The 23,115-nt window shown below is 37.0% G+C and overlaps 1 protein-coding gene across 1 annotated transcript in view; it reads left to right on the top strand.

The window, feature by feature from the left end:
* The window catches only part of LOC119824382 (zinc finger protein 420-like), an 81,613-nt gene that overhangs the window by 56,639 nt on the left and 1,859 nt on the right, over positions 1-23,115 (top strand). Inside the window, exon 9 of the mRNA XM_042055854.1 lies at positions 18,839-18,848. Within this exon, the coding sequence (XP_041911788.1) occupies positions 18,839-18,848 (10 nt within the window). The remainder of the gene's footprint in view (positions 1-18,838; positions 18,849-23,115) is intronic.

Genomic DNA, 23,115 nt, shown 5'->3' on the forward strand with positions numbered 1-23,115 from the left:
ATAAAACAGAATTGTCTTATCTTGCCAAGACAGGGTAGGATAGTTATACTAAAGGTTCCTTGCCTTTGAAAAATGGTATGTCAGGTTGTGTTAAGCCTTAGCCAAAGTTGGTTGCCTCAACATTGCTAACGAGACTTTGTGTGATTTCCCAGGTAGTCAGTTGTCTCTGTCATCTGTTGCACATTTTGGATGTTTCTCGTTTATTCTTCCTGGTTGCTTAAGTAATATTACTTCCCTTCTCAGATCTTTGATGGGGTTGAAGATTAGATAATTGTAGCTACCCTCTACATTATTTAGACTCCTTGAAGTAGAATGCTTAGTAAAACTTCTGTTATATGTTCCTTGCTTAATATTGTTTGCTTCTTGTAATTTTATATGATCTGCTCCCATTGTATATAGTTGTATTTGGTTTTGAATCTGTCTTATTTAAACAAAAGGGGGAGATGTTGGGGAGGCTGACCAATCCCTTGTCTGAGGGGCGTGGCCACTCCAGGGCAAAAAATACCTTTAAAAGAACTGGGTTTGGGTAAGCCTCACTCTCTTGGTTCCCTGCTCTTCGCTGAAACCCTGGCTCTGTAAGTTTGCCTCACTTCCTTCCTTTATTAAAGCTGATTATTTTCGGCTAGTTTATTAAAGCTAGTTTTGGTTACTTTCCATTGCTGCCCGACCGCCACGCTTCACCAACATGGCTACGACTAAAACCTGTAGGCAATGAACAGATGCCCCAGCAGCAGTTGGTGTTGCCACAATACTTGTGACATCACAGAGAATGCCAGGGCTCTCCAGGATACAATAGAATGGCTAGGAAGGGGTCTGCTGCTTTAACACGGTACAGCCCTTACCTCTCTGGCTGATTTTCTCACTCTAAAAATGACCTGAAACCAAGTTGCCATATCAGTAGCCTCTCTGATGTCAGAAAAGAAGCACTTTGGCACATCCTCCTTTCAATGCCAGAGACCTAGCTCCCTGCTTCATCAGAAACTTTATCTGTGTTGATTTGAAGGCTCACTTTCAAAGCACTGCGCAGGAATGGTTCTTCCTTAACATCCATACTGAGTAAGATGAGAAATAAATGATCCTGAGAAATTAGGTCAGGATAATGGGGATTACGAGGGTTGAGTCCTCTGAAGTGAACAGCATCTGGGGAAGATCCTCAGACTTTTAGAGATTGGTGGGTTCCAAACAAAGACAAGTCATACAGGTAGTGATAAAAATTTCCTCTGGAGAATCAGTAGAGCACACTCAAGCTTGGAGTTTGTGAGTGAAGATGTGGTTCACTTTTGACAGTTCTGACTGGAGCCACATGAGTCCAGATGAGCCCTCAGATATATAGAAATTAAACACACCTGAAAATAATATAATGGTCCAAACATTAAATCAATAAATGGAAGAAAGACCTATGGCAAGTCAGAGGTCAGTCTGGGCTAAGTAGAGGCACCATAAGCTGGAAACACACATGCACATTCACACATATGCAGATAGAAGAGGCACACAATCATAAGATAGAACATGATGTGGATCACTTCTATGGTGCTTCAATAAGCAAACAAAAGCCAAATTCCTTGGTCTGGAGGCACCAGTTATGATCTACGTGTTTGTGAATGGCTGGCACTGCTAGCTTTGGGTACAATGCACATTAGGAGATTTTGAGAAGGGCAGGCAATTGGAGAGGCTGGTGTTATTGAAGCAAAGAGCTTTGTTATAGCCAAACCTCAACTTTCTACATCTGACAGTCCCTGGAAAGTGGATTCAGCCCACGGCTAGCCTGGAACACTTTGTCTCCAAATCTCTGAACTTTCTCAATGAAGCATGTTCCTTGAAACCTAGGGCTGAGGAGAACTGTCAGATGATCTGTGCAATTTCAGATGTTGAAGCCCTCATCCTGTAAATGTGGTTATAAACCTTTTTTTTTTTAAAAAAAAATAGGGTCTTGTAGAGACTAACAAGTTGAGAACCTATTGGAATTTAAGAGCAAAACATTTGCCAAAACTGGAGTGAAAATGTTTTATAAACATACAGAGTAGTGCTGTGGTAAAGAAGAAGTGAGAAGAGAGATACAGCGAGAGAGAAGGGGGGATAATATGATTTGCAAATCAATCCGAGATATGAGTTTCCAGAAAGCAATATATAAAAAATCACCAGCAAATTCCAGCAACTAAGAAAGAGGCCTGGACCCAGTTGCATCCTTGGTACTTCAGACAGCTTGGACTTTGCAGTAATTAATTGTGAGATCACAATTCCATAAACACATTTCTCCATCCCAGAAGATATACATATCCACCCTAGACAAGTAAGCAAAAACCATTCTGTATGTGCCTGCCTCTTATCTCACCATTCTTTTTTTATTATCTCACCATTCCTGCATAGAAAGAGAATTCACTGTCTTCCAAATGTCCTGAGATTCAGTTGACAGGGGACAGCAACTGCCATCCACAAAGCTTCCTCTTGGCCCACTTTTGGAATCTGGAAGGTGTTCATGAAATGAACTTAGAGATAAGATTTGCCCACCTGATTCTCAAAATGAAGTCTTGAGATTCTCAATCTCTGGATGTCAACCCTAACCCATCACTCTACATGAAAGGGAGTCTCGGTGGTCAGCTAGTTTTTCTCCTTCCCTTTACATCTTTCAGGAACCTAGGGGACAGCCTCCTCAAGCCTATTCACAGCTGCACAGGATACAGCTTGGCTGCTTATGCCTCAATTCTGACCTCAGAAATCAAGAGATTAGCAGAGTTGACAAACACTAAAGTATCTGGAGATGCCGAGGTTATCAGTGGTTCACTCTAGCACTTTGCAGGGCCAGAACGTTGTCCCAAGACTAAGCACGTTATCTTTTCTGATATCATCCCAGGACACCCAAATAGGGTTGGAAGGAGGCAGGCTGTGTTCCTGTCCACTATCGCATAAAGCCCTTATTATTGTGAGGTAAGTACATGTATTATTTCTGCTTGGACATTTGCCTACCAAAGAAAACTCATGTACCCAAAACATAATAGTTTCTGTTATCTGTGATTTCAACAGAGTCTTCTTCTAAGTCTTTACTCTTTAGTAAATGCAACTTGTGTCTTATAATGCTTAATTTTTTTTCTTTGCATAGTAACACCATTGGAAGTTTGGCTAAATCATCAGAGAATTGTCTAACACAGCATTCATCATCCATCTAATTTACTTTAAGATTATTGAGTGATGTGCCCCCAAAACAACAGGCCTTTATGTTACCTGCACCTCTCTGTTCTAGAATGCTTTCAGAGATCTCACATACAGACATCGTAACAGAATTACCTGCCCACTACTTTATCAGATGAAAAGGTCCCTTAAGGGATCGATGCACATTTACCATTAAGTCTGCAAATTCTTCATGTTTGATTCTTGCAGCCCTCAACTTGGGCTGAACTTAAGACATACTTCCAGGAATACAATTACCTCATAGAAGAACTTAAAATAAAAATATACATATAAACCTAAATAATATAACATTTCAAATAAAAATGTCAGCCTTCTATAAATGATGTTACATATACATCAGCATCTTTCCACATAGGTAGGAACCTGAAATACTGGAGTGCATGTGCAAAATGTAAATGTTGAGTTATCAGGTGGATAATGAATGCTGCAACCTCTGCCTGCACAGAGCAACAAATACTGACCTTGGAATATTCTGCAAGACATAATTCAAAGGACAAATGATGTGTCACTGAAACACATTCCTGAGATAATTTAGTAAAATTTTCACAGTATGATTGCTCTAGCAGAGTACCCAGGTTGCAGTCCACTCAGCCAAAAGGTGGCTCACTCACAACCCTCTGTGACTAAGGTTGCAGAAGATATTATGCCCTCTTGTGACCTCTTTGTGCAGTGCAAACATGTGCTGCACAGACAAACATTCAGGCAAAACAGCCACACATGTAAAATGAAAATGAAGAGAGTTTTTTAAATGCCCTACATATTATTTACTTCCTGACACACTCACAAACTATTCTAATGTTCAGGTTCATGTGTCATGCATTTTCTGGTCAGATTCTTGCTCTTGATGGTGTTTAGGACAGGGTCTCCGTATGTATTCTGGGCGTCCTGAAACTTTTTGTGTAGATTTTGCTGGCCTGGAAATATGCAAATGCATCTGCATCCTTTGTGTTAAGATTAAAAGTGTAGATCACCATGACTGACCCACCTCTTTGGATAACTTCCTTTTATTGTTTTTGTTTTGTCTGTTGAGACAGGATTTCACTCTATGTCCAAACTATCCTAAATTTCACTATATAGACTAGGCTGACTTTGAACTCTCAGAGATCTATGTGTGTCTACATCCTGAGTCCTGGAATTTAAGGCATGAACCATTATGCATGGCATGAATTTGTGTTTTTAATAGATGGAGGAGAAGCTCTATTCATCAGAAAGAATTTCAGTACTATGAACTTAACCTAGTTAATCATTTTATTTTCAAATGGGCTATGATGAGAATTCTGGTACCAAATTCAAACTCCCATAGTGACAGGGAATCAATCCTTCATTTTCATAAGTATCCCAGGGATTCCTGTAGATTAGCCTAAATTTGCATAGGGTTTTCTATCCTACTAGGCAGAATAGAAATATATTTTATATTCCTCTGTTTGATTGTGTTCAGTAATATTAGGTTCTATACACTCAGGAATTAGTTATGTCCAGGAGGATGTTCTGTTTCTCAGAGACTCTTCTGCATGGACTCTTTGATCACGGTGCTGCTGGGAACCTGAAGTTCCTCTAATACTGAAATGGCAGAGCCGCAAGCACTTAGGAAGTGAATGATCATTCAGACATTTGCTTCAATGACTAGTGCTCTTAATTAAAGCTCACCCTGGCTGTAACAATTCTTGATGGAAGGACTGTTTTCTGTATAGCTTGAAGAAACTGTTTGGAATAACTTATGTTATGGTGTCATGGATATGGTCACATATCCAAAAACATGAATTAGAAGAGATTTAACATGTAAAAACAATTCTCACCTTTAAAGATTTGACCTATATGTTTCTCCAGAGAACTTATAATAATGTTCCCTAGGAGTGGTTATTAAACAATGATTTTTTCCCACAAATCCATGATTATTATATCTCAAATAACTATCTTGACAACACGTATTATAAAAGGAAATGTTGTTTAAAGTATCGTGTAGGATTTTTACTGTATTTTAATAAATTTAATTTAAGTATTTTTTTAAATTTTAACATGCTTACAGATTTTTTTCTCATGAATAACCTCTCAAGGGTGAATGTCATTCATTGCTTTTAATAGTACATATTAGATTAGCTTGTGAGCACAGTCAGTAAAGAGAGCTATTTAGTATGTAAACATCTAGAAACACATGTTTATACACATTCAGCTGCTTCTGAGTAAGAGAAGAAGCAGTTAATAGTAAAGCTTTGGGAACAAAAATTGATAAATAAATCCATTACACCTATTGCACTGGGAGATATAACTAAATTATCCAAACAGTAGAAACTGTCAAATTGTCAGAAAGATCAAATGTGTTTGAAAAAATAGTTCAGCATCTGTGTAAAGCATTGTTAAATGGTCAGGGAGGAGAGACAAACAAAGAAAAACTCTCTGTATAAAGGACAGCAGGACTCAGGCACAAGGAACAGATTTTTTTCAAACCCTATTCTGTGTTGTGTTGCGTGTATACATGGTCTATCTGTGCTACATCAGGCTCTAATGGAGTCCACTGTCTCCTTGTGACAGTGAAATAGTCAGTAGAGTGAAACCCGAACTCCAAAGGTTCCATTCTTATTTACTAGGCGTCCTTCTTTACCTTCCCCACATCATTCATACATAGCTCTTTGTTACTCGTGTTTAAGTAAAAAGAGGGTTCCTAACAGTGGTCCTCATGGGAAGTATGAAAATCTAATACTTGCTTTTCATATCAGAATATATGAATCCATAAGAATGTATCATAATATACTGTGATAATGTGCTACATGCTTAATGAACAATGTCAAGTGTTGAAGCATTTTGAACTCTACTGCTTCCAGTAAAATAAGCCGAAAATACTTGCAGTTCTCTCAAAATTTCAGAGGCACAAATAACTGCATGTTGAAATAAAATTGCTTTCAGTTGTGCCTCATTCCACAGCTTCGATTCGTTAATCTAATTAGCAGCCCCGACATCTTTGTGAACCTTGCCAGTAAAATACAAGGTAGATGTTATAAGAAGCTTTATAAGATTTTGATCTCCATTTGAGTTCAGCTCTCCTTTCCCCACTGTTGCTTTGCCTTGGTTGAGTACAACAGGCCAGTGCAGCCCAAGATCTCACTGCTGAGCAGACCAGTTGAACTCAGCAAGGGAGAAACTCAGAATTTTAATCTCTCTTATTTTCATGAGTATCTGTTTAACCAAGCCAGGAGTAAATTATTCCTGATTTTTGAGACTCTGAGGATGGTGAGTGTGCGTGTAGCAGGTGAATGGTATCTATTGATACTTTTTTAAAAAGCAAATCCTCTAGAGAAAATCCAGGAACAGAAGCTCAGAAGAGATGGATGGTTCTATAGTAAGTATGTCTCTGCACAGCAGCTATGCTCAATTTCTTCTACAATGGTGATATATTTATGTTGCACACTTTCTCTGCTTCTCATAGTCTTGCCTAAGGAGTTGATTTCTATTGACATTTGCTTGTCTGTGCTAAATTATGACAGTTATGATTGAGTCTTTAAATGTATATTATTCGCACGGGGTTAAATTCCCACTGTTTTGTTTTGTTCTTGCCTGCTCATATTTTTCAAGACATAGATCCTCAATGAACTGATGGTGCTTGTCATGGAGGATTCCATGTGCCAGAGGAATATTGTAGTTTCCTGATGCCCAATTCCTCCAGAGACCAACTCACCTCCTCAGATAAAGACAGAGAATGCAAATATATGGCATGACTTCTGCCCAGGCTCTCTTGGTTTACTGGCTTATGAAAATGCGTGCTCATTCACATGAAATGCATAGCCTAGCATAACTTTTTCAGTGATGAGAAAGTAGACTTAGGAATGGCATATTCTTGTGGAAAACAAAACTACATATATGGAATTCACTTGAGAATCTGGAATGTGGCAGACATATGTAGCTTATATTTGGCATAAAATTAATGCTGTTGTATTCACACTACTGTTTCCATGTGTTATTCCTTGGGCAATCACTATCCCAGCAATAATGATGTGACTCTGTGTGAAAAGCTGTCATCAGTTTTTCTTAATGTATTGATTTTGACTTCATTCACCTGTATTTGGTTCTCTGTAACAATGTCTACCACTTCAGAAATCATTAGTTTGATTGTTTTGTTCCTGGTTTCATATATAGTGATTGATTCTGTACTCAGAATATATTAGATTCATGTTATCAGCAATAATTATTTTGAAGCATTGCCAAGTGATGAACATAAACTATCACATCTTCTACAGAAAATGAACTTTTCCCTAATTATTTACATATGATTTCTTGCATTGGAAACTACCTAGCATGGGACCTCCACATATTTCCCCAATGAACACTGTTGTATTCATATGAATATTTCAAAGAAAATAGGAATCTATTTATATGTCTTTTTTTTTACTTATCCTTCTATTTAAAACAGTTTTCCTTAAATAATTTCCTAGTTGTATTTGTCTCAACTCTACTATGACCAATTCTTCCCCATCATTTTCCCATCCAGATCCAACCCCTTTCTTTCTCTCATCAGAAAAAAAAAACTGGTTTCTAAGGGAGAGTAATAACAAAAAATATGCTTTGATATACTAAGACAAAAAGCCATCACAGAATAATAGAAAAAAACAATTAGAAGACAAATAGCCCAAGAAACACCAAAAGAAACAGAATTCTCCAAAACAGTCAACTGGAATCTGAGAATATATATATATATATATATATATATATATATATATATATATATATGATAAATAAGATTAGATATTAAGGAAAGAAAAGATGTAAAGTTATGACATGACATTATGAGACAAGGAACCTCCAAGATGCTGTTAAATTTTGAGTTTTTTTTCAAGACAGGGTTTCTCTGTAGCTTTGGAGCCTGTTTTTGAACTAGCTCTGGTAGACCAGGCTGGCCTCAAACTCACAGTGATCCACCTGCCTCTGCCTTCTGAGTTTTGGAATTAAAGGTGTGCACCACCACCGCCAAGCTTGCTGTTGAATTTTTTGAGGCTTGGCTTGCAGCATACTTTTGAGAGTAAATTCTTATCCTAGTGATAATTCCTTGAATAAAACTATATTTTCATTTGCAAATGGTTATGAATCAGAAATAGCTTCTGGGTTAGTGATGTGTGCATGAGTACACTTCTTATTTCATTTCCAGGACTAAATCTGGTACATAACTACATGCCCTGTGTATACTGCCTCTATTTCTGATAGTTCATATACCCTTCAATCCATTTGAGGTAGAGGGCTGTGTGGTGGGGAAGGGTGTGGGGATATTGGTATTCTCCATCGTATTTGGCTCTTACACACTAGCTTCCTCCTATTTTTAAATTTTTATTATAAAACTATCTTTTTTTCATTTCACTAACTTAGTGTTACCCACAAGATATTTTATGTTGTTTCTGGCTTTTCTGAAGGATGGTGTTTCCCTGACTTTTTTCTCAGCTTCTTTATCATTTGTATATAGGAGGGCTACTAAATTTTTTCAGTTGATCTTGTATCCTTCAATATTATTGAAGGTATTTATTCAGCTGTTGAAGTTCCCTAGTATAGTTTTTGGGTCATGTATGTATACTGTCATATCATATGCAAATAGCAAAAGTTTGATTTCTTCCTTCCAATTTATATCCACTTGATCTCCTTTTGTTGTCTTATTGTTCTAGCTAGAACTTTAAGAACTTTGTTAAATAGATATGGAAAGAGTGGACAGCCTTGTCCTGTTTCTGCTTTTAGTGCAAACCATTGACTTTCTCTTCATTTAATCTGATGTTGACTGTTGTCTTACTGTGTATTGCTTTTATTATAGTTAGATATATTCCTTGTATCCCTGATCACTCCAAGACCTTTATCATAAAGGGGTTTCAAATGATCTTTCAGCATCTGATGAGATGATTACATGATTTTATTTTTCAGTTTATTTTGTGGTGGATTGCATAGATAGATTTTTGAAAAATCCCTGCATCCTGCGATGAAACTGACTTGATCATGGTGGATGATTTTTTTATGTGTTCTTGGGCTCAGTTGGCCAGTTTCTTTTGTTTTGTTTTTGGTTTTTGGTTTTGGTTTTCGAGACAGGGTCTTTCTGTAGCTTTGGAGCCTGTCCTGGAAATAGCTTTTGTAGACCATTCTGGCTTCAAACTCAGAGAGATCTGCCTGCCTCTGCTTCCTGAGTGCTGGAAATAAAGGAATGCACAATAATTTATTGAATATTTTTGGATCAATGTTCATGGGCAAGACTGGTCTTTAATTCTCTTTCTTTGTGTTGTTTTGGTATCAGGGAAATTGGAACCTCAGAAAAAAAAATTGACAATGTTCCTTGTGTTTCTATTATGTTGAATATTTTGAAGAGTATAGGTATTAGCTCTTCTTTGAAGTTCTTGTAGAATTCTGCACAGAAACTGTTCATCTCTGAGCTTTTTTTGGTTAAGAGGCTTGTTGTAACAGCTTCTATTTCCTTGCAGTTTATATATGTATTAAAATGTCAACCTGGTCTTGATTTAATTTTGGTATGTGGTATCTATCTAAAAATTTGTCCATTTCTTTTACATTTTCCAATTTTGTGGAGTACAGGCTTTTGTAGTATGACCTAATGGTTCTCTGGATTTCCTGATTCTCTGTTGTTATATCCCCCTTTTCATTTCTTAAGTTGTTCATTTGAATATTCTCTGTCTTTTGATTAATTTGGATAAGGGTTTGTCTATATTGTTGATGTTCTCAAAGAACCAGCTCTTTGTTTCATTGATTCTTTGTATTGTTTTCTTTGTTTCTATTTTGTTGATTTCAGCCCTCATTTTGATTATTTCCTGTCTTCTACTCTTCCTTCATGAGTCTGCTTCTTTTTTTCTAGAGCTTTCAGGTATGCTGTTAGATTACTGGTGTGAGCTTTCTTCACATTCTTTATGTGGGCACTTAATGCTATGAACTATCCTTTTAGCACTGCTTTCATAGTGTCTGATACGTTTTGGTACACTATGCCTTCATTTTTGTTGAATTCTAGGAAGTCTTTGATTTCTTTCTTTATAGCTTCCTGAGACACAGGGGTGGTTCAGTAGAGCACTGTTTATTTTCCATGTGTTAGTTGGATTTCAGATATTAGTGTTACTGTTGAATTCTAATGTTAATCCACAGTGGTCCAATAAGATCCAGGGGTTACTCCATTCTTTTTTTGTATCTGTTTAGGTTTGCCTTGCTACCAAGTATGTGATCAATTTTAGAGAAGGTTCTCTGAGGTGTTGAGAAGAAGGTATATTCTTTGTTTTTTGATGGGATGATCTTTAGGTGTCTGTAAATTACATTTCATTCATTAATCTGTTAGTCTTCTTATTTCTCTTTTAGGTTTTGTCTGCTTTACCTGTCCATTGGGAAAAGGGAGGTGTTGAAGTCTCCCAATAGTGATGTCATTAGAATCACATACAGTAAGAATTTCTGCTTCTTTCATGAATATGGAAATTCTGCCTTTGCTAAACATCTTATGTTTGACATATTTTTATTTGACAGCAGTGTATGCCTGCATGGTTGCAACTTACAGCTCATGTTTCTTCGGCCTCTGGTTTCTAAAGAAAAAATTTGCCATGAAGGTAGATAATTAAGGGCATGGGTGAAGTCTGGAACTTCACATGACAATAATCTGGCTCCCATTCGCATACCCCATTTTAGCCCATAGATTTGTAGCTTAACATTTCCTACTTACTTTAATATTTCCAGCACACAGATTTTTAGTATAAACTGTATTTTGGAGTATGTCTTTTAGAATAATGCTAAGCAAGGACACATCAAGTTTTGTGATGAACTCTTGTATCCTTAGTCTAAGTATAGAAATTTTTACATTGGCATATGATAAACTCTTTCCTTTCATGACAGGGAATCTTGACATTCCAGGATGTGGCAATTGATTTCTCTCCAGACGAGTGGGAATGCCTCAACTTTGGGCAAAGGGCTTTGTACAGGGATGTCATGTTGGAGAACTACGGTAACATGGTCGCTGTGGGTGAGTTTTCTCTTTCATGATTCCTTCTTTATCATAATTGTTTCCTACAAGTATGTTTTACATCTATGTCTGAATTGTCTGCCTCACTTTCATTTGCCATTTAATAAAAATCTTAAAGTTAATTATGTAGAACACAATGTTTTGTGTAAATTTATCTTGTCAATATATTCCTGACTCCTGGAGATGACATTCATCATTCAAAGTTTCATAATACATTTTACTTTTCCCATACATCATAGAATATATATTGATTTGCAGCTTAATGATTCATAATGTGTTTGCTTTTGATCCAGTCATACTTTACAAAGAAAGTCAAGGTATAAAATATTAACAAAAATGCTTTTGAGTGTGTTAAAATATTTGGAGATAGCAATAAGAAAATTATATTTGGAATTTTAAATTATAGGCCATCTTATATAATAAGTATGGTGGTTTATGAGAAATCCATGTGTTTTATTGTTATCCCAAGTTATGGTCATAGGTCTCTTTCAATATGCAGGTCTTTCAGTGTCAAAACCAGACCTTATCAGCTTTCTTGAACAAAGCAAAGAGCACTGGAATGTGAACATGGGAGAGACAGAAGGCAAAGAACAAGGTAAGCCAGAATGAAGCATTGGCAAACGTGACCCTGAAATGGGATCTATGGTGTAGGAGGTCATTTTGTTTATGTATTGTTTTCATTGGTTAATCAAAAAAGAAACTGCTTGGCCTGATAGGGCAGAACTTAGGTAGGTGGAGAAGACAGAACTGAATTCTGGGAGGAGAAAAGCAGAGTCAGAGTGAGAGAGCCACCATGGAGACACCAGGTCAGACATGCTAAATCTTTCCCGGTAAACCAGGACCTCATGGTGAGCACAGATTAATAAAAATGGGTTAAATCAAAATGTGAGAGTTAGCCAATAGGAGGCTAGAGCTAATGGCCAAGCAGTGTTTCTATGTGATTATTTCAGGTGTAACCTAGCCAGGGGGCCAGAACAAAAGGCTCCCTCTCTCTATAACATATGCACAATTATTTCTACCAAAAATTATGTAAAAATTCACATTGAATGATTATTTCAAATCACTTTATAAGTCTCAGTCACACAAAATGACCTAAAATTTCAATTTGAATCATTAACTTAAATTATGGTATAAAGCTGAAGTAAAAGGATTTGTTGCCATATCTTTGAACTCTACCAGGTCTTGAAATGAACAATATTGAAGTGAAAACTAGCATTAAAAAGTTTCACAGTGTTTGAAGGAGTATTTCTCTGTACCTGCTCATATCTGTTTGTGCGCTCTTCTGACAGAATTACATGGTTTTCACTGCTGTATAGTCTCACATAAAATCAGGAAATATAAATCTTATAGTTGTATTCATTTGGGAAGATTGTAGAGTTCATTCTTCGTGTCAGGTACTACAGAACTTAAAAGGTAACTTTTTCTACTTTTGCAAAATATTCTTTAGAAATTAAGACTTGTTTAGGGTCATACATATTATTGGACTAATTTAATGTCACCTACTAATCTCTGACTATGAAAATTTATATGTTAATTTCCACATAAATGTTGTATATGCACTTGTTTTCCTTTGTGTTTTATATCTGTATTGGGATGTGTTTGGAGAAACAAATTTGTATAACCACAACATTTTACTTTTAATACTTTTATTAGTGATTTAAGAATATTTTGCAGTGTCATTTGACCAAATTCAACTCTCCACTCTTCCCATGTTCCACTTCTTCCAGACATCTGTGGTTTTTTTCCACTTCTTTTTTTACATTCACAGAGTTCAATATGAAACTCCCAAAAAATTCTGGGTGTTGAGCCTACATGGCCTACAATATGGTTGAACAATCGGGAGTTTCACATTCTTAAAAATCAACATTATTTTCTTTCTCTAAGCATCTTTAAGATAATAGTAGCTTTTCAGCAAGGCATGGTTCCCCAGGTCCCTTCGTACTGTCTCCTAAGGATATTAATCTGGTTTGCAATTGCTCAGGTCTGATACGTTCTATTCTAATTACTTCAGTTTATATGGGCAACTGTAGTATGTCACATTTTTGTTTACAGAAAGCACTATTTTCTTATAGTAATTCATGACTTCCTGTCTTTTTTTATTTTTATTGAAAATTTCCACCTCATCCCCTCCTCTTCCCCTTCCCTCCCCTCCCCTTTAACCATACCCCCACTCCCTCCCTCTCCAGGCCAAGGAGTCATAAGAGTTCCCTACTCTATGTTAAGTCCAAGGTCCTCCCAACTCCCCCCAGGTCCAGGTAGGTGAGCAACCAAGGTGACAAGGCCCACATAGAGCCTGTCCACGCCATAGAATCCAAGCTCATCGCCATTGTCCTTGGCTTCTCAGTCAGCCTCCACCTTCGGCCACATTCAGAGAGTCCGGTTTGGTCACATGTTCCATCAGTCCCTTTCCAACTGGAGTTGGTGATCTCCCATTAGTTCTGTCCCATTGTCTCCATGGGTGAACACACCCCTCACAGTCCTGACTTTCTTTCTCATGTTCTCCCTCCTTCTGTTCCTCATCAGGACCTTGGGAGCTCAGTCCGGTGCACCAATGTGGGGCTCTGTAATTTTCTCCATCCATCGCCAGGTGAAGGTTCTATGGTGATATGCAAGAAATTCATCAGTATGTCTATAGGATCTGGCCTTTTCCGGCTCCCTCTCCACAGCTGCCCAAGGAACTAGCTGGGGGCATCTCCCTGGATACCCGGGAACCCCTCTAGAGTCAAGTCTCTTGACAACCCTCAGATGGCTTCCTTAATTAAGATATATGCTTCCCTGCTCCCATATCCACCCTTCCTATATCCCAAGCATCCCATTCCCTCGAGCTCTCCCCATTCTCCCCTTCATACTTTTCTCTCCGCATCTGCCCTTGGCCCCATCCCACCCCACCCCCAAGTTCCCAATTTTTGCCCGTTGATCTTGTCTACTTCCAATATCCAAAAAGATTACTATATGTTTTTCTTTGGGTTCACCTTTTTATTATCTTCTCAAGGATCCCGAATTAAGGCTCAATGTCCTTTAATTATGGCTAGAAACCGATTATGAGTGAGTACATGCCATGTTCATCTTTTGGGGTCTGGGTTACATCACTCAAAATAGTGTTTTCTATTTCCATCCATTTGCATGCAAAATTCAAGATGCCATTGTTTTTTACCGCTGAGTAGTACTCTAATATGTATATATTCCACAGTTTCTTCATCCATTCTTCCACTGAAGGGCATCTAGGTTGTTTCCAGATTCTGGCTATTACAAATAATGCTGCTATGAACATAGTTGAGCAGATGCTTTTGTAGTATGATTGGGCATCTCTTGGGTAAATTCCCAAGAGTGGGATTGCTGGGTCCTGGGTTAGGTTGAACCCGAATTTCCTGAGAAACCGCCACACTGCTTTACAAAGTGGTTGCACAAGTTTGCATTCCCACCAGCAATGGATGAGTGTTCCCCTTACCCCACAACCTCTCCAGGAAAGGCTATCATTGGTGTTTTTGATTTTAGCCAATCTGACAGGTGTAAGATGGTATCTCAAGGTTGTTTTGATTTGCATTTCCCTGATAGCTAAGGAGGTTGAGCATGCCCTTAAGTGTCTTTTGGCCACTTGAACTTCTTCTGTTGAGAATTCTCTGTTCAGATCAAAGCCACATTTTTTAAATGGGTTAATTAGCTTTTTAAAATCTAGTCTCTTGAGTTCCTTATATATTTTAGAGATCAGACGTTTGACTGTTCCATGGTTGGTGAAGATCTTTTCCCAGTCCGTAGGCTGCCTTTGTGTCTTAGTGACAGTGTCCTTTGCTTTACAGAAGCTGCTCAGCTTCAGGAGGTCCCATTTATTCAATGTTGCCCTTAATGTCTCTGCTGCTGGGGTTGTACGTAGGAAATGGTCTCCTGTGCCCATTTATTGTAGAGTAATTCCCACTTTCTCGTCTATCAAGATCAGTGTGTTCAGATTAATATTGAGGTTTTTAATCCATTTGGACTTGAGTTTTGTGCATGGTGATAGGTATAGATCTACTTTCATTCTTCTACAGGTTGACATCCAGTTATGCCAGCACCATTTATTGAAGATGCCCTCTTTCTTCCATTGTGTACTTTTGGATCCTTTTTCAAAAATCAGGTGTTCATAGGTTTGTGGGTTAAGATCCTGGTCATCTATTCGATTCCATTGGTCGACTAATCTGTTTTATGCCAATACCAAGCTGTTTTCAATACTGTAGCTCTGTAATAGAGTTTGAAGTCAGGGGTGGTAATGCCTCCAGAAACACCTTTATTGTATAAGATTGTTTGGCTATCCTGGGTTTCTTGTTTTTCCATATAAAGTTGATTATTGTCCTCTCAATATCTGTGAAGAATTTTGATGGGATCTTGTTGGGGATTGCATTGAATCTATAGATTGCCTTTGGTAGAATTGCCATTTTTACTATGTTGATGCTCCCAATCCACAAGCAAGGCAGATCCTTCCATTTTCTGGTATCTTCTTCAATTTCTTTCTTCAAAGACTTAAAGTTCTTGTCAAATAAATCCTTCACTTCCTTGGTTAGAGTTACCTCAAGATATTTTATGCTATTTACGGCTATTGTGAAAGGTGATACTTCTCTGATTTCCCTCTCTGCTTCCTTATCCTTTATGTTTAGGAGGGCAACTGATTTTGTGGAGTTGATCTTGTATCCTGCCACGTTACTGAAGGAATTTATCAGCTGTAGGAGTTCTTTGGGGGAGTTTTTGGGGTTGCTTATGTACACTATCATATCATCTGCAAATAACGAAAGTTTAACTTCTTCCTTTCCAATTCAAATCCCTTTGATTCACTTAGGTTGTCTTATTGCTATTGCTAGAACTTCAAGAACTATATTGAAGAGAAAAGGAGAGAGTGGACATCCTTGTCGTGTTCCTGAATTTAGTGGGATGGCCTTGAGTTTCACTCCATTTAATTTGATGTTAGCTGTCGGCTTGCTGTAAATAGTCTTTATTGTATTTAGGAATGACCCTTGTATCCCTAATTTCTCCAAGACCTTTATCATAAAGGGGTGTTGAATTTTGTCAAATGCTTTTTCAGCATCTAATGAGATGATCATATGGTTTTTTCATTCAGTTTATTTATATGATGGATTACATTGATAGATTTTCGTATGTTGAAACAGCCCTGCATCACTGGGATGAAGCCTACTTAATCATAGTGGATAATTTTTGTAATGTGTTCTTGGATTCGGTTTGCCAGTATTTTATTGAGAATTTTTGCGTCATTGTTCATGAGTGAGATTGACCTGTAATTCTCTTTCTTGGTCAACTCTTTGTGTGGTTTAGGTATCAGGGTAACTGTAGCTTCATAAAGGGAATTTGGCAATGACTCTTCTGTTTCTATATTATGAAATACCTTAAGGAATATAGGTATTAGGTCTTCTTGGAAGTTCTGGTAGAATTCTGCATTGAAACCATCTGGTCCTGGGCTCTTTTTGGTAGGGAGGTTTTTGATAACAGTTTCTAATTCTTCGCGACTAACAGGACTATTTAGAGCGTTCTCCTGGTCCTGTTTTAACTTTGGTATATGGTACTTATCTAAAAAATGTCCATTTCTTTTACATTTTCCAATTTTGTGGCATACAGACTTTTGTAGTAAGATCTAATGATTCTCTGAATTTCCTCTGTGTCTGTGGTTACGTCCCCCCTTTCATTTCTGATCTTATTAATCTGCTTGTTCTCTTTCTCTGCTGTTTGATTAGTTTGGCTAGGGGTTTGTCAATCTTGTTGATTTTTTCCAAGAACCAGCTTTTTGTTTCATTGATTCTTTGGATTGTTTTCTGTGTTTCTATTTTGTTGATTTCTGCCCTCAGTTTGATTATTTCCAGTCTTCTACTCCTCCTAGGTGAGTCTGCTTCTTTTTTTTCCAGAGCTTTCAGGTGTGCTGCTAAGAATCCAATGAGTGCTTTCTCCATTTTCTTTAAGTGGGCACTTAGTGCTATGAACTTTCCTCTTAGCACTGCTTTCATTGTGTCCCATAGGTTTGAGTATGTTGTGTCTTTATTTTCATTAAATTCAAGAAAGACTTTAATTTCTTTATTTCTTCCTTGACCCAGGTGTGGTTCAGTAGTTGACTGTTCAGTTTCCATGAGTTTGTGGGCTTTCTGGGGGTAGCATTGCTGTTGAATTCTAATTTTAATCCATGGTAATCCAATAAGACACAGGTGGTTACTAATATTTTTTTTGTAACTGTGGAAGTTTGCTTTGTTACCAAGTATATGGTCAATATTCGAAAAGGTTCCATGAGCCACAGAGAAGAAGGTATATTCTTTCCTATTTGGGTAGAATGTTCTATAGATGTCTGTTAAGTCCATTTGGTTCATTACCTCCATTAAGTCTTTCAATTCTCTGTTAGGTTTCTGTCTGATTGACCTGTCCATTGGTGAGAGAGGCGTGTTGAAGTCTCCTAATATTAGTGTGTGTGGTTCGATGGCTGCCTTGAGTTCTAGAAGTGTTTCTTTTACATAAGTGGGTGCTTTTATATTAGGGGCATAGATATTAAGGATTGAGACTTCATTTTGAAGGATTTTTCCTGTTAGGGGTATAAAGTGTCCCTTTCCATCTCTTCTGATGGATTTTAGTTTGAAGTCAACTTTGTTAGAAATTAGTATGGCCATACCGGCTTGTTGCTTAGGTCCATTTGCTTGATAAACCTTTTCCCAATCCTTTACTCTGAGTGGTGTCTGTCTTTGTGGTTGAGGTGTGTTTCTTGTAAACAGCAAAATTTTAGATCCTGTTTTTGTATCCAATCTCTTAGCCTGTGCCTTTTTATAGGTGAATTGAGTCCATTGATATTAAGTGATATTAATGACCAGTGGTTGTTAACTCCAGTCATTTTTTGTACTAGAGTTTGTGTGTTTCCCTTCTTCAAGTTGTGCTGGTGAAGGGTCGCTAGATGCCTGAGTTATTGTGGGCATTGTTGGACTCCTTGGTTTGTGATTTTCCTTCTATTACTTTCTGCAAGGCTGGATTTGTGGCTACGTATTGTTTAAATCTGTTTTTGTCCTGGAATATCTTGTTTTCTCCATTGATGGTGAATGCTAGATTTTCTGGGTATAGTAGTCTGGGCTTGCATCCATGATCCCTTAGTGTCTGTAGCACATCTATCCAAGACCTTCTGGCTTTCATGGTTTCCAGTAAGAAGTTAGGTGTAATCCTGATAGGTTTCCCTTTAGATGTTAATTGACCTTTTTCCTTTGCAACTCTCAATATCTGTTCTTTATTCTGTATGTTTTGTGTTTTGATTATTATATGGCATGGGGATGCTTTCTTTTGATCCAGTCTATTTGGTGTTCTGTAGGCTTCTTGTACCTTCATAGGAATATCCTTCTTTAGGTTGGGGAAATTTTCTTCTATAATTTTGTTGAATATATTTTCTGGGCCTTTGAGTTGTAATTCTTCTCCTTCTTCTACACCAATTATTCTTAGGTTCGGTCTTTTCATGGTGTCCCAGATTTCCTGAATGTTTTGTGTTAAGAATTTGTTGGATTTGTTTTGTTCCTTAAGCTGTGAGTTTATTTCCTCTATAGTATCTTCAGAGTCTGAGATTCTTTCTTCCATCTCTTGTATTTTGTTGGTAATTCTTGTCTCTGTGGTTTCTGTTCATTTACTAAGAATTTCCATTTCCAGTCTTCCCTAGGACTGTGTTTTCTTCATTACCTCTATTTCATTTTTCAGGTCTTGTACTGTTTCCCTTACCTGCTTGATTGCTTTTTCTTGTTTTTGTTTTTTGTTTTTTGTTTTTTTTTTTTTTTTTTGCTTTTCTTGGGTATCTTTGAGAAATTTATTTATTTTGTCTACCGTTTTGTTTGTCATCTCCATATCTTTATGGCATTTTTTTACCTCCTGTTTAAGGTCCTCTATTATTTTCATAAAGTACTGTTTAAGGTCGATTTCTTCTATTTCTTCTGGAGTAGGGTGTTCAATTCTTGTTGTTTCTGGATGCCTGGATTCTGGTGATGTCATGTTGCCTTTTGGGTTGTTGGAGGAGTTCTTGCATTGGCGTCTTCCCATCTCTTCCTTCAAATGGAGATAGGAGAAACTTGGTGCCTTGGTCCAATCTTTGCTGTGACTGAGTCTGGGTGGATTTCCTCAGTGCCGGAGCAGGAGCTATTCCTTGCAGCACAATCTGAAGGAGCCCGCATTCCCATGCTGGGCTCCACAGACCTGTCTGGAGGACAGCCTCTCACACCTCTGGGTAGTTGGCCTTGGTACAGGGTCAGGACACTTGAATACACTAGGGAAGGCCGTCCAGATGGGACTCCACAGCACTGAATCAGGGATTCCTGGTAGCTGAGGGATGCCTCCCAGATGTGTCTTCTGGTATTAAGATCTGGTGTATTTGCTCCCAGGTGTGTCTTCTGGTACTCATATCTGGTGTCTTTTCTCCCAGATGTTTCTTCCGGTCCTAATATTTGGTGTCTTTGTTCCCAGATGTGTCTTCTGGTCCTAGTACCCAGTGTCTTTGCTCCCAGATGTGTCTTCTTGTCCTCCCAGATGTGTCTTCTGGTCCTAATATCCAGTGACTTTGCTGGCCAGGGAGTTCCCGAGATGGCCTACATTGCTGCAGGCTGGCTATTGAAACAAAGAAACTCCCGCCCTCCGGTTGCACTCCCTATGCAGTTCCAGCGCCCTGATTGGGCTGACCTGGAGATGTTATGAACTCAAAGAGGGGAGGAAGAAGGGACGGTTTTTCTGGGTGCATGCTGGGTGGGGTCAGAAGATGGAGGCAGTAGCCAGGGATACTAGTGCCACAGGAAGACTATAAAGTATCAGGGGTCAGGGAGTGGCTGTGCTCCGTCTCCCAGGCTGCTGCCGAGGGGTCAGGAAGTCACTCACCTCCTTGATGTGTGTTGACTTCCTGTCTTGTTATGTATTATCACTCTGTCCTGAATGAGCTATGAAGAGTCCATAAGTTTGCTATAAACATACTTGTTAAAATATTTTCATGTTGTTTGGACTATGTCCACCTATGAGTGAACTTTAGTTGTCAAATTCTGCCAGACATCTGGGAATGGAGGCTTAGAGATGCAACAATCTGTGGATAAATCAATATGACATTAAAAATACTTTTAATACCAAGCAGAATAATGGTAGTAGGCAGTATGTTCTATCTTTTAATAATGCTTCTTGAATTAGCATGAATAGTCCTCAAAATATTCTACAAAATAAAAACAGCAGAACACTGTGAAATTTTTTTCATGAGGACAGTTACCTTGATACCTAAACCACGTATACACCCAAAATGTAAGTGAAATATATGCCAATTTCATTATGAACATATATACAAATGTCCTCAATTAAATATTTGCATCCTATATACAAGAACATATCAAAAAGATAATCAACCATAGGCTTTATGTCAAGACATGTAGGGATAGATGAAAAATTCAAATCAATAAATGTAATCTACCACTTGTACAAACTTAATGTCAAGTTCCAGAAGTTCATCTTGTTAGATGCAGAAAAGTCTTTGACAATATTAACACCCTTCTTGATAGAAGTCTTGGAGATATTAGGGATAGAGGAAATATACCTCTACTTAAAAGATGCAATTTGCAGAAAGTGTATAGCCCACATCATACTAAATGGAGTGAATTCAAAGCCTCTCCACTAAAAAAGGGAACAATGCAAGTGTACTCAATCTCTCTATATGTATTCAGTACAGTACTTGAAATCTTAGCTTGAACAGAACACAAATAAAGAAGATCTAGAAGTGATTAATAGCAAAGGAACAAATTAAAAGAATGTTATATGCAGATTCTATGACTTTATGTATAAAAGACTCTAAGAACTCTATGAAGAAACTTGTCCAACTGAGAAACACTTTCACCAAGGATAAGGAATGCAAATTAACTAACATAAATCAGTAGCCCTCATATATACAAATGAGAAAAGACTTAAATAGAATTCAGGGAAATGTCTTTCACAGTAACCTCAAAAAATAATTTTGGGTAATTTGAACTAAAACAGTGAAAGACCTTTATAAAACTTTAAGACACTGAAGAAATGAATTGAAAAAGATATTGGAAGGTGGAAAAATACACATGCTCAAGGATTGGTCAATTGATATACTAATATACTGATTCAGTGAAAACTCTGTCAAAATTCTAACACAATTCTTCTCAAATCACAAAAACATAGTTTTCAACATCATATGGATAGAAACAAACAAAAATTTCACAATAGTTTAAACAACCATGAAAAATAAAACTATAAGCAATACACCATTTGGAGTTTTAAATTATACTACTTTTTTATAATTATTAATTTTTGTACAATAATAGTATGGCTAAAAACAGATATATTGTTCAAAAATTCAAATTGTAGCTACTAAATTAAGTCTACTCATCTTTTACATTCATTTTGTAAAAGAATCTAGGAAAATGCACTTGAAAAATGAGAGCACTTAATCCTAATTTTACCTAAGCTATTTCCAACAGACCATAAGTCCCCAAAGAAAAAAAATTATTTTCTCCAAGAGTCTCAGTGGGGATAAAAGTAACACTTACAGGAATTTTCCATAACCAGCAATTGAAGGATATCACCAATACAACTCAATGGAATTTTTGTAAATTCTTTTCCCCTCATAATGTTTACTTTGGGAATTTATTTGTTTTTACTTATGACCTTACAGAATCTTTATGTACATTACACCTTCTAGAGTTTTGTTTTGCTTTGTTTTATGCACTTTTGTGGGTACAAATGTGTGTCTTTCTCTCTACAAATACTTACTGTGCTTTTTCTTTCTTTCCCATTCTTCTCTGATCCTATCTGATTTCTTTGATTCTGATTATATTATATTATTTTTATTCTTTAGATACCTATTTGTTTTCAAAGAAGTGACTGAAATTCGGTAAATTCAGACATAAGTAAAGATGGGGATGATCTCAGGGCATTTGAGGGATGAAAAGTCATAGTCAGAATATATTTTATGAGAGCATCCATTTCCTGTACAAGAAAGAGAGAAAATATATCGCTGATAAAAAAAAAGCATTCCTAGTGAATTTCCTTGATGTCTGATATTTTATGGATCTCTTCCTTGGGGTATACATGATTCTCTGTAGACAAGTTAGTAGTAACTGTTTCCAGTTCATCATTTGTTCTTTCCTTATTAATTAATATTCTGCCTTATTTCTTAATATTATTCAATTTTTTTCATTCCAGGGGATTGTGGAGGTGAGTTAAATCCATTAAGATAATGCAATTTTATGAGTGTAATTTTTTTGCACTTGGGTTATACTCTTTGTATTAGTTACTTATCTATTGCTGTGATAAAATTCCAAGATAAAGGCAATATATAGAAGAAAGATCCATGATGATGAATCAGAGGTAGCAGTTGGCAAGGGGCTAGAGCAGCAGTGAGAGGTACCATCTAGAATCACAAAAGAAAGTAGATAGCTCACTGTTATTATTAGAAGGCTTTAAAATTCTTAAAGCCAGTGTCCAAGGACCTAGGTGTTCCAGTAAGTTGATACCTCTTTATCCTACCCATAAATATCCACAAACATTAGACTATGTATTCAGATATCTGAATATATGGGGTCATTTCACTCAAACCACCATAATCTCATTTATTATTCTAAAATTATGATTGGAAACTCTAAGATAACATGAACTCATTTCTTTCATTTTATAATGTATTTAATATGTTATAAAAGATATTCTATCCATTTACATTAAGAAGATTGTTTCCTTAGAATAAATGATTTGAAGTTTATTTTATATACTGTGCCATATTGCATATATGTCTACATATATATATAAAATTGTGTCACTTATATATCTGAAAAAGTTTCACCTAAGTATACTAAATCAAATAATTATATATTTTTCATTCTTCCAGTTTTATATTCTTATCACGCACAAGACTTATTTTCACAGGAGAATAGACAAGATTGTATCCAGAAGTTGGTATCAGGAATAGTTGTAAGTATGACTTTAAAACTTTACAT

This window comes from Arvicola amphibius, chromosome 10 (genome assembly GCF_903992535.2).
Source record: "Arvicola amphibius chromosome 10, mArvAmp1.2, whole genome shotgun sequence".
NCBI classification, from domain to species: domain Eukaryota; kingdom Metazoa; phylum Chordata; class Mammalia; order Rodentia; family Cricetidae; genus Arvicola; species Arvicola amphibius.